The 15,474-nt window shown below is 38.3% G+C and overlaps 1 protein-coding gene across 2 annotated transcripts in view; it reads left to right on the forward strand.

The window, feature by feature from the left end:
- The window catches only part of AK5 (adenylate kinase 5), a 290,021-nt gene that overhangs the window by 11,857 nt on the left and 262,690 nt on the right, over window positions 1-15,474 (forward strand). For both annotated transcript variants that reach the window (XM_055403146.2, XM_055403147.2), the window contains exons 4-5: window positions 4,600-4,769; window positions 4,870-4,983. In XM_055403146.2, coding sequence (XP_055259121.2) covers window positions 4,600-4,769; window positions 4,870-4,983 — 284 coding nt within the window. The remainder of the gene's footprint in view (window positions 1-4,599; window positions 4,770-4,869; window positions 4,984-15,474) is intronic.

Here is a 15,474-nt window from a genome sequence, read left to right on the forward strand (position 1 = left end):
TAAAAGATATTGTTATATTTAATGCCTATTGCACTTTTATAGAATCTCATTACAATGTCATAGAAATTCTTGGTCATTGAAAATAAGTGACCTCTTCAAGATTTATTGTCTTGTGGTTTTTATCTGCCTAATTTTTAATGTAGGTAACTGCATCCATTCAGTTCAGTTCAGTTCAGTTGCTCAGTCGTGTCTGACTCTCTGAGACCCCATGAATCACAGCACACCAGACCTCCCTGTCCATCACCAGCTCCCGGAGTTCATTCAAACTCATGTCCATCAAGTTGGTGATGCCATCCAGCCATCTCATTCTCTGTCGTCCCCTTCTCCTTCTGCCCCCAATCCATCCCAGCATCAGAGTCTTTTCCAGTGAGTCAACTCTTTGCATGAGGTGGCCAAAGTATTGGAGTTTCAGCTTTAGCATCAGTCCTTCCAATGAACACCCAGGACTGAGCTCCTTTAGAATGGACTGGTTGGATCTCCTTGCAGTCCAAGGGACTCTCAAGAGTCTTCTCCAACACCACAGTTCAAAAGCATCAATTCTTCGGTGCTCAGCTTTCTTTACAGTCCAACTCCTACATCCATACATGACCACTGGAAAAAACATAGCCTTGACTAGACAGACCTTGGTTGGCAAAGTAATGTCTCTGCTTTTTAATATGCTCTCTAGGTTGGTCATAACTTTCCTTCCAAGGAGTAAGCATTAGAAGTGTTCTAAACATGATGTGGTTTTTTTCCCTTTAACTCAACAAATTGAATTTTTACTAGCTATTAACTTTTGAGCAAAAAATAAATAATAATAATATGTTGATAAAGATTCATATAAATGAATCTTCCTTATGACATACTGGCACCTACAATAAAATCTAAGTTTGATATTATTAGACAAGCAAATATAATAGAACAATGTTTTACACAACAAGTAACATCTGAGTACTAATGAATATAACAAGGATAATAGTTAATTTTTTAAATCGCCACTGTGAATCTTATGTTGAATATGAAAGTATCAGTCTGATGCCATTTCACAAGGAATAGATATTGAAAATGTCTTAAGTAATTTTACAACATGCATTTTTGACCACCCTTGCAATTCCAGCTTCCTCAAATGCTGTAGAATTATGAAGAGACCTGTGAACATGAAACATTTGTAATCATTGTCTCAGTTTCCGATTTGACTCAGCTTTCGCAAAGATGACAAAAAGCAAAAATCTAGTGTGAGATATTCAAAGCTATTCTAGCCAGTAATTGTTAGCCAAAGGCTACATGTATATAGCCCCCAAGCAAAGAAATACTGTTCCCAGAAGATGTAATGATGATGGCAACTGGGGAAAAAACATGCCAATAAACATAAGAAAAAGAATTCAAGTTTACCAGACTAGCAAGAGGGACATTTGTACATCTATAAGTGTAATGAAAATAAGTTGCAAATATATTTAGCCCTGGATTGTTATAATAATTGTAGGATGAGAGTACAGAAAATCAGTTTTCTAAAATGTCAAAATATTCTCATGGTTTATGGCAGCCGCTATTATGCCATAAATCTCTATTCTTGAAACTGGAATTTTTGTGTATGTGCTTAAAATTTTGGAGTTCTTACCTAGAAGAAAAGAAAATGCTTTATTAAAAGGTAAAGCCAGAGGTAAAGAATTGTTGGAAATTATTTCATCATTTTATAATGAGATATTCTCTCAGTTTTGTTTTTCTTGTTGTTGTTAGTACAGTACTGGTGATTATTATCAAGATAAACAAATGAAAGCTTGATTGTTCATGAAAAGGGTGTAATACAAGTTGCTGTTGTAAAAATAGCGCATGTGTATGAATTTTTTGTACACTGTGAATTTTATATGAAAATGATTAAAATATTTCAGTAAACTAAGATCTGTGGAGAAGATATAAATGCTCAAATCTCATCCACTTCACAGTTCTTTTTTACCAAATAAAATCAACTAGTTCCCCAAGGGTGTGATTTTGGTTTTAGACTTACACAATGTGTTGTAACATTTTATGTGTTATAAGAATGAAACAGAACCAGTGAGTGGAAATAACTGTTAGAGGACTGAGATAAGAGAAGAAAAGAATTGAACCTTAGGTTGTCTGAGAAAACTGGGACAATTTTATGACTTTTGAGGAATTATAAAATAATTGTACCTGAACCTTACAAATTTTTATTAGTTCCATCCTGACAAAGAGTGGGGGAGTACAGATACCCACATCTAAATAAGCAAAATTTCCCTTCTGGCAATACAAAAAAATTTTTTTAAAGCTAGCCGTCTTGGCACAGATGTTAATGAATCTCTCTTATGTTAGCATAATTGTAAAATCTAAGAATAAGATGGATCCTAATATTTATAAGTAGTAGAATTAAATAAATATAGCAAATTAAACTTACTCTGGTTTCAGGGAGAAGAAAATAAGATTAATTTGTTGTGATGCTTCAGTAATCAAATTCATCCCATATATTAATGCTATTCTCTCCTCCATTAGTTGACAAAAAGCTATTTTTTTTTAAGGTGCCATAACTTTCTTCAGTTCAGTTCAGTTCAGTTCAGTCGCTCAGTCGTGTCCGACTCTCCGCGACCCCATGAATCACAGCACACCAGGCCTCCCTGTCCATCACCAACTCCCGGAGTACACACAAACTCATGTCCACAGAGTCGGTGATGGCATCCAGCCATCTCATTCTCGGTCATCCCCTTCTCCTCCCGCCCCCAACCTTTCCCAGCATCAGAGTCTTTTCCAGTGAGTCAACTCGTCGCATGAGGTGGCCAAAGTATTGCAGTTTCAGCTTTAGCATCAGTCCCTCCAATGAACACCCAGGATTGATCTCCTTTAGAATGGACTGGTTGGATCTCCTTGCAGTATAAGGGATAACTTTCTTAGCATGTTTGAATTTTTTAATCCAGTGAAATTTGTGGTGTCTTAATTTGATGACTTATGAGATCATAAGATTAAGAAAGGTGTGAAAGTGTAGTTTATGAAAGATAACTTTCATTCTTCAGGGATCAAATTAGTTTGACTTTGTCGACAGTGTTGGTCATGTATTTATTTTTCTTCAAGCCAGTCCATGGTTTGCCCATGATTTAATAGGCCAAAAGCAGCTATTAATATTTGAGACCAAAACTTGCTTTTCATTTGGCAGTAATGAATTTAATATAGTATTAACGGTAGTTTAATGGTAAGTCTAATAGGATTGTATTTAGAGCTTCTTAGCAAGAGAATGTCAAAAATGTCAATAAATTTCTAAGTTTAATGAGGCAATGAAAAAGCAAAAGCCAGTTTTATGAGGAATGGTATTTGGAATTGAGATTAAGAAAAGGATCTCAGCAAACTAGCTGATCTTAGACTTCTGGATATTAAACATTTTTTAAAGAAAATAAGCCCTGGCCACCAAGTTGACTCACTCAGAACTCTCCTACAAAATCCAAAACAAAATGAAACAAACACCTTTTTTTTTTTGGCTTCTGTTATTTGCAACAAGAATTTTTTTTAATGTACTAAATAATGAAGAGTAGAATGATTTCTACTCCCCAAAAAATTGGTAAATGGAATTAGTAAAGAGACCATCAACTCACTTTTCTATTGAATTTTTATTTTCAATATGGTTTAACAAATTGTAATCATATTTCAGTGAATATTACCAAAAACCGTTCATTGCATATTTTAAAAATATTCTATCTGCACTCAATAATTTATGATTAAGCATTTGAAAATATTTTATTTGTATAATTACCAACAAATAACAAATCAGAGTGAGATGATTATTATGTGCATTATTTTGAAATTTACCCAGACTTTAGATTCCAATTAATCTAGGTTTATAAAAATATAAATTAACTAAGATAATATAATATTTGGAAATAAAATTTGAGGCATATATTTTATAATTATTTAGGTACTTATGTTTAAAAAAATAAATGGCAGTTCACAATTATTGGTATTGATCTGTATTGCAAAATATTGATTATTTCATGCTAATGTGTCACAAAATCAAAATTATCATGAGTTCTATGAAATTGTTCTACCTTAAAGATCTCTTCCATTCACTCTTCATATTTATTGCATCAAACTTCTTTTGAATTTAAAGGCAACAAGGCAAAGAGATGCTTGGACAGTTCAAAGAAAAATTTAAAGACGCCATGTCAATATTGCTGTGCTTTTGGTTAAAACTAATTTTTACATTTCACAAAACTGCACTTGAACTCTATTGTTGTGTAATACATTTCTGTCATTTTGATCATTGTCTTTTGTATCTCACAATTTTTTTTATTACAGAGGATAAAAGTATTAGAGCTTACACAGGAAAAAATGGAAGTGGTTTCAGCTGCATCATTCAGCTTTTAAAATTAGCTGTTTACTAAAATTGGTGAAGGAAAAAAGTCTCTTTCATTTAAAAAGTTGATCATGACAATTCTACCCTTTCCTTTTCAAAATCCACACTCTGCATTCAGAGGTAGCTCTGAGAATGTCACAAACAAGTAGAATAGTTTCCACACTGGTCGCTGGTCTAGACTCTTCATCTCAAGATGAAGACAATAGCTGTATAAAAAGGGATTTCTTATTGTATCAGAAGGTCACAGTTTTGCTTGTTTTAAATGACAGGTGGTCCAGGAAGTGGAAAGGGTACTCAGAGTTTGAAAATCGCAGAACGTTATGGATTTCAGTACATTTCAGTAGGAGAGTTATTAAGGAAGAAGATCCACAGTACCAGCAGCAATAGGAAATGGAGTCTTATTGCCAAAATAATTACAACTGGAGAACTGGCCCCACAGGTACTGTTATAATTTGCTTCTGTTCTGCAAAGATTCTTCTACTAGTTGTCAGTGTAAGTTTAACTGTGGTTTTTCATCTTTTTTCTTAAAAAAAAAAAAGGAAACAACAATTACAGAGATAAAACAAAAATTGATGCAAATGCCTGATGAAGTGGGCATTGTTATTGATGGATTTCCAAGAGACGTCGCTCAGGCTCTGTCTTTTGAGGACCAAGTAAGACTGTTTCCTTATATTTTAAATGACTTTTTTTTTTTTTTGCTTAAATCTTTGATATTAAAAATATATACATTTCTTGAAAGACTTGCTGTTATTTGAAATGAATTTGGCCTGAGAATGAACAAGTACATAAATCTGGGTTGGCAGAAGGTCATTTCTTTGGCACACGTACTTAAAAATTGAAGACAGGCTCTGCCAAAAAGAAAAGATAACTAATAATAGAATTCATGATTTTTTTATTTAAACATGAAAATCTCTCTAACCTTATTTCAAAATACTTTCCATAAGATTGTATTTTTAATCTTCAATTGCTTAAAACAAGCCTAGTTCAGGGATTTCTCTGGTGGTCCAGTGGCTAGGACTCCATATTCCCAATGCAGGCAGACTGGTTTCGATCTCTGGTCAGGGAACTGGATCCCACATGCTGTAACTAAATAGATCCTGAATGCGGCAACCAAGATCAAGGATCCCATGTGCTGCAACTAAGACCTGGTGTGGCCAAATAAGTTAATTAATTTATTTTTTTAAAAAGCAAGCCTTGATCAGTACTGCCCAGATATGTAAAATATCACCTTACCTATAACAAGGTATGATTTATGGTTCAGTTTTCCAAAACTTACCTAAATTTGAGCAGATTATGCCTGCTCAGTACTCAACAAGCTATTTTAAAGGGAAATAAATAAATTAAAATATTTTGTTTCCTTATATATTTAACTATTTAACTTTGAAAAGCTAGTGAGACTAATTTTTCATTCAAAAATTTTAATTACAAAAATAACAAATATTGGGGCTTCCCTGATGACTTAGATGGTAAAGAATGCAATGCAGGAGACCTGGGTTTGATCCCTGGGTCAAGAAGACCCCCTGGAGAAGGGAATAGCTACCCACTCCAGTATTCTTGCCTGGAGAATTCCATGGACAGAAGTTCCTGGCGGGCTACAATCCATGGGGTCTCAAAGAGTCAGACATGACTGACTAACACACACACACAGCAAATTTTAAGTCTTGGTGTAAAAAGCGAATTTCCATTAATACTCTCCTTCCATTCCACTGTCTGTCCTCTCCTGAGAAATAGAAATAGCATCAAGCTTATTATATATCCTTCCAAGCCATTTTCTATACATTGCACTTTTACACACCCAGGCATTGATATATGTCCATGCTCATATACAAATGCAGTTTTAATTTTCATAGCTATTTCCCAACTGTCTTCCAAAAAAGCTTTTCCAAGTTATAGTCCCATTGATGGTGAATAACAGTATATTTCCCCAGACCCTTTCCAACCAGATATAATTTATATTTAAAAATTTTGCCACCCTGATAAGTAAGAAAGTATTTTATTTTATATTTATATTTCTTTAGTTATTACTGAGGTTAAGTATATTTTCAGATACTTATTGACCATTTATATTTCTTCCTTGTGTGAATACCTGCTTTCCTTTGCCTATTTTTCTACAGAGTTATCATTTGCTTATTTAGAGCTTTTAATATATGACAGATATTATCAAAGAGGACTGAGTGAAATAAGTTGTCAATTTATGGTCTCATATTAAAGAAGTCTGGAGTTAGTTTCAAGGCCAGAAGACAGCTTCGTGAAACTTGCCTTTGAATGTGTGTGTGTGTGTGTGTGTGTGTGTGTGTGCGCTCAGTCACTCAGTGTGACTCTTCGTGACCCCATGGACTGTAGCCCACCATGCCCCTCCGTCCATGGGATTTCTCATGCAAGAATACTGGAGTGGGTTGCCATTCCTTTCTCCAGGGCATCTTCCCAACCTGTGTCTCCTGCATCTCCTGCATTACCACTGAGCTCCCTGGGAAGCCCACCTTCGAATACTCACATTAACTGTTTTGGGGATGTGTATTGTGCTGGAATATTTTTCTTTCCTGATCATATTTCTCCCTCCAGAATTTCTGATGCTTACTGAACTTCAGGGTTTAGTTCTAATTGCTCTGGCCTTGAAGAGAGAAAAACTTTAGGAAAAAATCAAATTTTTGCTGTTGCTATTGCTACCCAATGATATTGCTGTTGAAAACAGGGACCTCATCAGCCATTCCATTGATTCATGGTTATGGTGGAAGCATGATAGCCAAGCAGGCAGGAGTTCACACCCAAACCTGGTCAACATTACACGTTGAAGAAAATGCATTTGGCAAGTACAAGTAGAAAACTACATGATTTGCTTTGTCTATTGCCTTTCAAATATGCTATGTGTCTCTCACTTCTTCCCTGGATCCTACACAGGATCCTAAACAGGCAGGTTCTATAGTTTTCCTGCTCACTTTAAAATACTAACAGATGGCTTCATTTTCAGGTATGAAAAAACCCTGTTCACAATTATATCTCAATAAAGCCAGAAAAAAAATTTAATTAAAAAAAAAAGCTCAGCCCTACGTAAATCAAAACTTCAGCTTCTCATTTAGTTTAATGTATGTCTGCTATCCCCAGCTTGGGTCTAGTTCAGGCACAGAAACCTAAAGTGATATAGCAGAATCCTGAAATTCTTCTTAGTATTGCTTGCAGCAGGGCAGGTGGTGGGGAAGGGCAGAAATGCGTGACTCTCCAGAAACTGTGTCTTCTATAGCCTGAGCATGAGTGGTGACCATTCACAACAGCCAGTGAAAGGTCACACTATCAGTTTGAGGACACGTGTTGCCAAGTTCTATAAGATGGTCTGATATCTGTAGAATAAGCAGTGCATTTACTGTTCTCAACCACTCTTCTGAGGCTAGAAAAGTCCAATGTAACACTTTCTTAGATTGGCACTGTACCAGTTTCTTGGCCCCTGCTGGCAGTCCAGTGGTGCCTGAAGTTGGTGTTGCTGTTGCCGACCTGCAGGAGTTCAGAGAGACAGAGGCAAAACTGCAGTATTTAGGTAGAGCAAATGTTAGAGTCAGCCCCTATCACTCCACACTCTATGTAGGCTTAATCTCCTGGGGTGTTTTTTTCTGGTACCACTTCTGACACTAAATGTGTGGCAAGTTTCCACACCAATTCTCCAATCCTCTGACACCAACTAGATGTCCAAGAATTGAATTCAACTCTGACACTGAATACCCAGAGTCAATGCAGACCCTACAGGTTAAGGCTCAGTCCCATGTGACTGCCCGCCACTTCAGACATCATTCAAAAGTCTGAGGGGCACCTATATTCTGTCCACCCGGCTGTAAATTTGGAGATTTCTACAATGTCCTCTTCAAGTTTGGTAATTCACTGGACTGACTCACAGAAATAAGGAGAATGCTTTACTTACATTGACCAGTTTATTACAAAGAATACAACTCAGGAAGAGCCAAACAGAAGAGATGCGTGAGGTGATGCATGGGGTTGGCGGTGGAGACCTTGCTGTGGGTGCACGACCCTTCCAGCACATGCGTGTGTTCACAAAGGCAAGAGCTTCCCAAACGTCATTGCTGGAGAGTTTTATAAGCCGTTCTCAAATCCCTTCCTGTTCCTAGAGACTGGGGAGTGGGGCTGAAAGTTCCACCTTCTCGTCTCATGTTAGGTCTTTCTGCCAACCAGCCACCATCCTAATGCTATCTAGCGCCCCGCCCTGAGTCACCTCATTAGCCTAGTCTCAAGTGTAGTCAGAAGGTGCTAATTATGAACAACAAAAGACACTGCTGTTACTCAGGAAATTCCAAGTGTTTTAGAAACTCTGGGCTCGGAGTCAGGGACAAACACTAAATATATATTTTTATTTTATCATACTCCTCAAAGCTTCTTTTTAACTAGTTTTTCTTCTTTTTTACTGCACTTGTGAGCCTGAATAAACACACATGCAGGTAGTTTCCCCCAAGACTTCCTCACAAGTCCAGAGCATAAGAAGAGATGGATTTCTGACATCAACTCTATATACTAGTGATGGTAAGACCATTGTAACAAAAAGACCTAACATTTAAGTGATCAAAGAAGTGTATTTTTTTTTTTTCTTATAGAGAATAATGTCAATGAAAACAGTCCAGATTGGCTGAACAGCTTTTCTCCTTGGGATCATTTAGGTTTGCTCCAAGTTGTTGTTCCGCCACCTCCTAGGACATGTCATCGTCCGTATGGTCAAAGCAGGGTTGCCATCACATATGGGTTCCAGCTGGCATGTAAGGAGAAGGGAACATGAAGGTCTGAAGAGCCAGATTTGGGAAGCAGTATCCATCACTTCTGCTCACATGACGTTGTTGAGAATTTAGATGTGCTGTAATCGCAAGGCAGGCCGGGAAATGTAGTCCAGTTCTATGACTGTGGAAGGGTTTAAGAACTGATTATCAGCTTCTTTGCAAGTTTGCCCCTCCGACCATTCAAATGTCTGCATGCTCCCTTCTTCCTACACAGAATGTACTCACTCTCTCCCCAAAGAAAACAGCCCAGATCCCCATCATCTAGTCCAAAAGTCAAGAATCTCTACTTGATATTCAGTTCTTTCCATTCCATCCAGATTGGACTCTTCATCGTGTTCACCTGTAAACATCAAGTTATCTAACCTCCCTGCCAACAATAAACAGTGGAAGAGCAAAACTAGAAATGAAATAAAGGCTCCTACTCAGGAAAGGGAATTTGGGCAATGTAAACGGTAGTCCCTGAACCATAGCAAATAAATCCTTTGAGGCAGGGATTGCCAAGGGTCCTTGCCTTGAGAGTGGAGTTACTTCCTGGGCTGGCCCGTCAGTAAGTCTGTGTTCTCTCTCAGGGAGTAACTCTTTGCCTGTTCTCTTCTGAGGCCCCTGGCCCTCTGAGAAGTTCTCTGTATTGTCTATTTTCTGCCTGGTCACATCAAAATAATTTATTGGAGACTATGCCGTCTTTCAGAGAAGGCAATGGCAACCCACTCTAGTACTCTTGCCTGGAAAATCCCATGAATGGAGAGGCCTGGTAGGCTGCAATCCATGGGGTGGCGAAGAGTCGGACACGACTGAGAGAGTTCACTTTCACTTTTCACTTGCATGCATTGGGGAAGGAAATGGCAACCCACAACAGTGTTCTTGCCTGGAGAATCCCAGGGACGGGGGAGCCTGGTGGGCTGCCGTCTATGGGGTTGCACAGAGTCGGACACAACTGAAGCGACTTAGCAGCAGCAGCATGCCCTCTTTAGGAGCTATTTGAAGTGTGAAAATTACACAAGCTTTTTTTGACTAGGCTGATGGCTGCTTTGCTAAAAACCATTTTCTCAAAAATTTGATAGTTTTCTGCCCTTTTTGCTTATAGGTAGTTCCATGTACCTGTAACTACATTCAAAGTTTTATTCTGGATGTAGATATTAAGTTGCTTTGTTTGTTTTCTTATTTTGATGGCAGTTGTGAAGTCACTCAGTCGTGTCTGACTCTTTGCAACCCCATGGACTGCAGCCTACCAGGCTCCTCCATCCATGGAATTTTCCAGGCAAGAGTACTGGAGTGGGTTGCCATTTCCTTCTCCAGGGGATCTTCCCAACCCAGGGATCGAACCTGGATCTCCCACACTGCAGGCAGATGCTTCACTGTCTGAGCCGCCAGGGAAGCCCCATATACAACAACAGGCTTGGGCAGGAAGTTAGGATCCTTAGTCTCTGTTTTGCCTCAGGGGTGGGTCCCTATTTTTGGAAGGAGGTCGTTGTTATTGGGAGTCCTTTAGCAACAATAGCCATGTCTCCTGTTGTCTAGTGGAATAGAAGCAGTTGCCTTTTTCAGTCTTGTGAGGTCTTAAATTACTGGATGCTTTCTTTTCTCTTTTTCTGCTTGCAAACTGGTCAGTACTTTCTTCAGTCAGCTCAGTCACTCAGTAGTGTCCAACTCTTTGTGACCCCATGGAGTGTAACACACCAGGCTTCCCTGTCCATCACCAACTCCTGGAGCTTGCTCAAACTCATGTCCATCGAGTTGGTGATGCCATGCAACCATCTCATCATCAGTCATCCCCTTCTCCTACTGCCTTCAATATTTCCCAGCTTCAGACTCTTTTCCAATCAGCCAATTCTTTACATTAGGTGGTCAAAGTATTGGAGCTTCAGCTTCAGCATCAATCCTTCCAATGAATATTCAGATTGATTTCCTTTAGGATTGACTGGTTTGATCTCCTTGCTGTCCAAGGGAATCTCAGACAACTCTCTGTTGCCTTCTCCAATACCACGGTTCAAAAGCATCAGTTCTTTGGCATTCAGTTTATTTATGTTCCAACTCTCACATCCATACATGACTACTGGAAAAACCATAGCTTTGACTAGACAGACCTTTGTTGGCAAAGTATTGTCTCTGCTTCTTAATATGCTTTTAATATGCTTTCTCATAGCTTTTCTTCCAAGGAGCAAGTGTCTTCTAATTTCATGGCTGCAGTCACCATATGCAGTCATTCTGGAACCCAAAAAAATAAAGTCTCTCACTGTTTCCATTGTTTCCCCATCTATTTGACATGAAAAGATGGGACCAGATTCCATGACCTTTGTTTTTTGAATGGCAAGTTTTAAGCCAGCTTTTAAACTCTCCTCTTTCACTTTTATCAAGAGGCTGTTTAGTTCCTCTTCACTTTCTGCCATAGGGTGGTGTCATCTACATATCTGAGGTTATTGATATTTCTCCCTGCAATCTTGATTCCAGCTTGTGTGTCATCCAGCCCAGCATTTCATATGATGTATTCTGCATATAAGTTAAATAAGCCAGGTGACAGTATACAGCCAAGCATACTCCTTTCCCAATTTGGAACCAGTCTGATGTTCCATGTCCGGTTCTAAGTGTTACTTCTTGACCTGCATACAGATTTCTCAGGAGGCATATAAAGTGGTCTGATATTTCAGTCTCTTGAAGAATTTTCCACAGTTCGTTGTGACCCACACAGTCAAAGGCTTTAATGTAGTCAACGGAGCAGAAGTTGATATTTTTTGGAATTCTCTTGCTTTTTCTCTGATCCAATGGATGTTGTCAATTTCATCTCTGGTTCCTCTCCCTTTTTTAAGGCAGCTTGAACTCTTGGAAGTTCTCAATTTAAGTACTGTTGAAGCCTAACTTGAAGAATTTTCAGCATTATTTAGCTAGCATGTGAAATGAGTTCTATGGTGCAATAGTTTGAACATTCTTTGGCATTGCCTTTTTTGGGATTGGAATGAAAACTGACCTTAACCAGTCCTGTGGCCACTGCTGAGTTTTCCAAATTTGCTGGCATATTGAGCTCAGCACTTTCACAGCATCATCTTTTAGGATTCAAAATAGCTCAACTGGCATTCCATCACCTCCACTAGCTTTCTAGCTTTATTCATAGTGGTGCTTCCTAAGGCCCACTTGACTTTGCATTCCAGGATGTCTGGCTGTAGGTGGGTGATCAAACCATCATGGTTATCTGGGTCGTGAAGATCTTTTTTGTATAGTTCTTCTGTGTATTCGTGCCACCTCTTCTTAATATCTTCTGCTTCTGTTAGGTCCATACTGTTTCTGCCCTTTACTGTGCCCATCTTTGCATGAAATGTTCCCTTGGTATCTCTGATTTTCTTGTAGAGATCTCTAGTCTTTCCCATGCTATTGGTTTCCTCTATTTCTTTACACTGATCACTGGAGAAGGCTTTCTTATCTCTCTTTGCTTTTCTTTGGAACTCTGAATTCAGATGGATAGCTCTTTCATTTTCTCCTTTACCTTTCACTTCTCTTCTTTTCTCAGCTATCTATAAGGTCTCCTCAGACAACCATTTTGTCTTTTTGCATTCTTCTTGGGGATGATTTTGATCACTGCCTCCTGTACGATGTTATAAACCTCCGTCCATAGTTCTTCAGGCACTCTATCTATCAGATCTCATCCCTTGAATCTATTTGTCACTTCCATTGTAAAATCATAAGGCATTTGATTTAGGTCATACCTGAATGGTCTAGTGGTTTTCCCTACTTTCTTCAATTTAAGTCTGAATTTTGCAATAAGGAAGGAGTTCATGATTTGAGCCACAGTCAGCTCCTGATCTTGTTTTTGCTGACTGGTCATAGCAAACACCCCCTTCCAACAACACAAGAGACAGTTCTACACATGGATATCACCAGATGGCCAATACCAAAATCAGATTGATTACATTCTTTGCAGCCGAAGACGGAGAAGCTCTGTACAGCCAGTCCTTTCTTAGGCTTATCTATTTCTATTTATATGTTGTGAAACACAACAGAAAACAGTGAACACACACTAACATTCTAGCTCTTTTTAGCATTTTATTCTCTAGCTGTGGGCTCCATAGGAACGTGGTCTGCCTTTGAAGTTATCACAGTAGTGACTCCAATTATTTTGCAATGGCATCACAAGGGTCATCAACTTCCAGTCTAAAATATCTGCGCCTTTACTGACCAAGAAAACCAACTCCATATATTTTAGTTTTTGATATAGCAGTGTCCTACTCATGTTACTATTGCCGTATTTGCTATAATTAAAAGACACAATGGCATAATGAAACCTTATTTCTCTTGTGTGTGACTGCTTTTCCATGAAAGAGGGTCATCATTCATTCACAGGTTTATTCTTCACATTTATTCACAGATGCAGGTTTTTTCCAAGTTATTACTCCTCCAGCCCCTAAAGCAGTGGTTCTCGTTTTTTCTGTTTGTTTGGTTTGGTTTGGTTAAGACCCTTTAACACTTTTAAAAATTGTTAACGAATTCAAAAAGCTTTCATTTACATGGACTATATCTGTTGATATTTAGCATATAAGAAATTAAAACTGAAATCTTTAGTTATTAATCATTTAAAAATAACAATAAATCCACGCAGGTTAACAGAAATAACACGTTTTTGTGAAAAATAATCATATTTTCCAGAACTAAAAAAAGTAGTGATATGAGAAGCATTGCTTTCCATTTTTTAAAATCTCTTAAAATTGTAGCTTGATAAAAGAGATCTGGGTTCATTTGTCTGCTTTTGCAGTCCCACTGCGATGATAACACACTTCCTATATCCACTGGGAAACTCCTGTACATTTGTTGGAGAAAGAAAGTAAAAAGGCACACAGTTTCTCAGCATTAGTGTGAGAATAGTTTTGACCTGTATTCTCCCCTAAAAGTGCCTCAGCAATCCCCATGGGTCTCAAGAGCATGCTTTTTTAACTACTGCACTGGGACATGTTTGACAACTGTGTGGTGAAAGCTAGGTCACTAGGTTGCTGCCACAGTTACTACAGATGGTTGGAAGAGGGAATAGAGTGGAGAAGGTCCATGTTCAACTGCTTATGTCCCAGACCCCAAGGCAGCACACCAGCAGTTCTCACAGCCCATTGATGAGAACTTAGATCACATGGCTACATCCTAACTGTAAGGGAGGTTGGGACATGGAGTCACATGGTCAGTCATGGGCCTGGCTTCAGAACTGTTATTATGGAAGCAGGAAAAACAGGTTTGAGGGACAACCAGCACTTTCCATCACAAATGACGTATACTGCCCCATCTTTCCTGCCTGCTCTTCCTCCTCAGCGCACATTGCCCTCTCCCAGCTCTCAGATCTGCCGTTTGAAGCAGGAAATGGAGACTCTCCTTGTGGCCATAGCGTAGTCCAGGTTCTCCTTGCATTTTATGCTAGTTCCTTCTGATTTGAGACAATTCTGCTCGCCTTTGGCCTGATTGTTGGAAAGAGATAACAGACTGGAGAGGGGAAAGGAATCAAGAGAGGCAGGAATGGGAAATCTCAGATCTTTTCATCACCAACCAAACACACTGCATAGCCAAGATTTCAATAGACAGTTTAGAGTCCACAGTCAGAACCAAAGCAAGGTGGTTTTTAAAGGTTATGGAATTTCATATTCCATGAGCTAGGAGTGGGGAGAAAAAAAGCTTGATTTCTATACTGAGGATTCATTAACCACACAGTAAAGCTGAAACCAAGAATTCTGTGGTGCTATTATTGAAAATGAAGGTGGACCATTTACACTAAATCTATTTTTTTTAATGACAGTAATTAACAATATATTCAACTCTCTAGCCCCAGCTAACTCTCCAATTTTATGTAATGCACTTTCCACACCACACTGGACTGCTTTCTATTCTTGCAGTGACCTGCTCCGCAATTTCCCCAGTGCTATTTATCTCATCCTATAACTTGTTTTTCCTCATGCATTCTGTTTTTGAGATCTGTTTTGGTCCATATAGATCAAGCTCATTCTTACAACTGTTTCATGATGTTATACTCTATAAATATATCATATTTTAGTAGTGGAATTTTGGGTTGCTTTTATAATTACTACTGTTACCAAGAGCACTGTGATCAACATTCTTACAAACATTTTCCTTTGCATATCTCAAAAAGATCTCTCAGGAATAGTTCTAGAAATGGGCTTTCTAGGGCAGAGGGAAGTGTGTGTGTGTATGTGTGTGGCTTTACATCTATATTTTAATTTTTGTTAATATAGTATTAAAATTTGATTATATAAATTTATGATTACTTCTTTCCTATTTCCTTGATCTCACCAATACTTAGTTTCAAATTTTATTTTAGGCTAGTTGATAGATTAGAAATGTTTATATATTGCTGTTTTAATTTGTATTCTCCCAACCACTAGTGACGTGGAAAAT

Source organism: Moschus berezovskii, chromosome 4, assembly GCF_049115385.1.
Source record: "Moschus berezovskii isolate FMDL1 chromosome 4, NW_MosBer_1.0, whole genome shotgun sequence".
NCBI lineage: Eukaryota > Metazoa > Chordata > Mammalia > Artiodactyla > Moschidae > Moschus > Moschus berezovskii.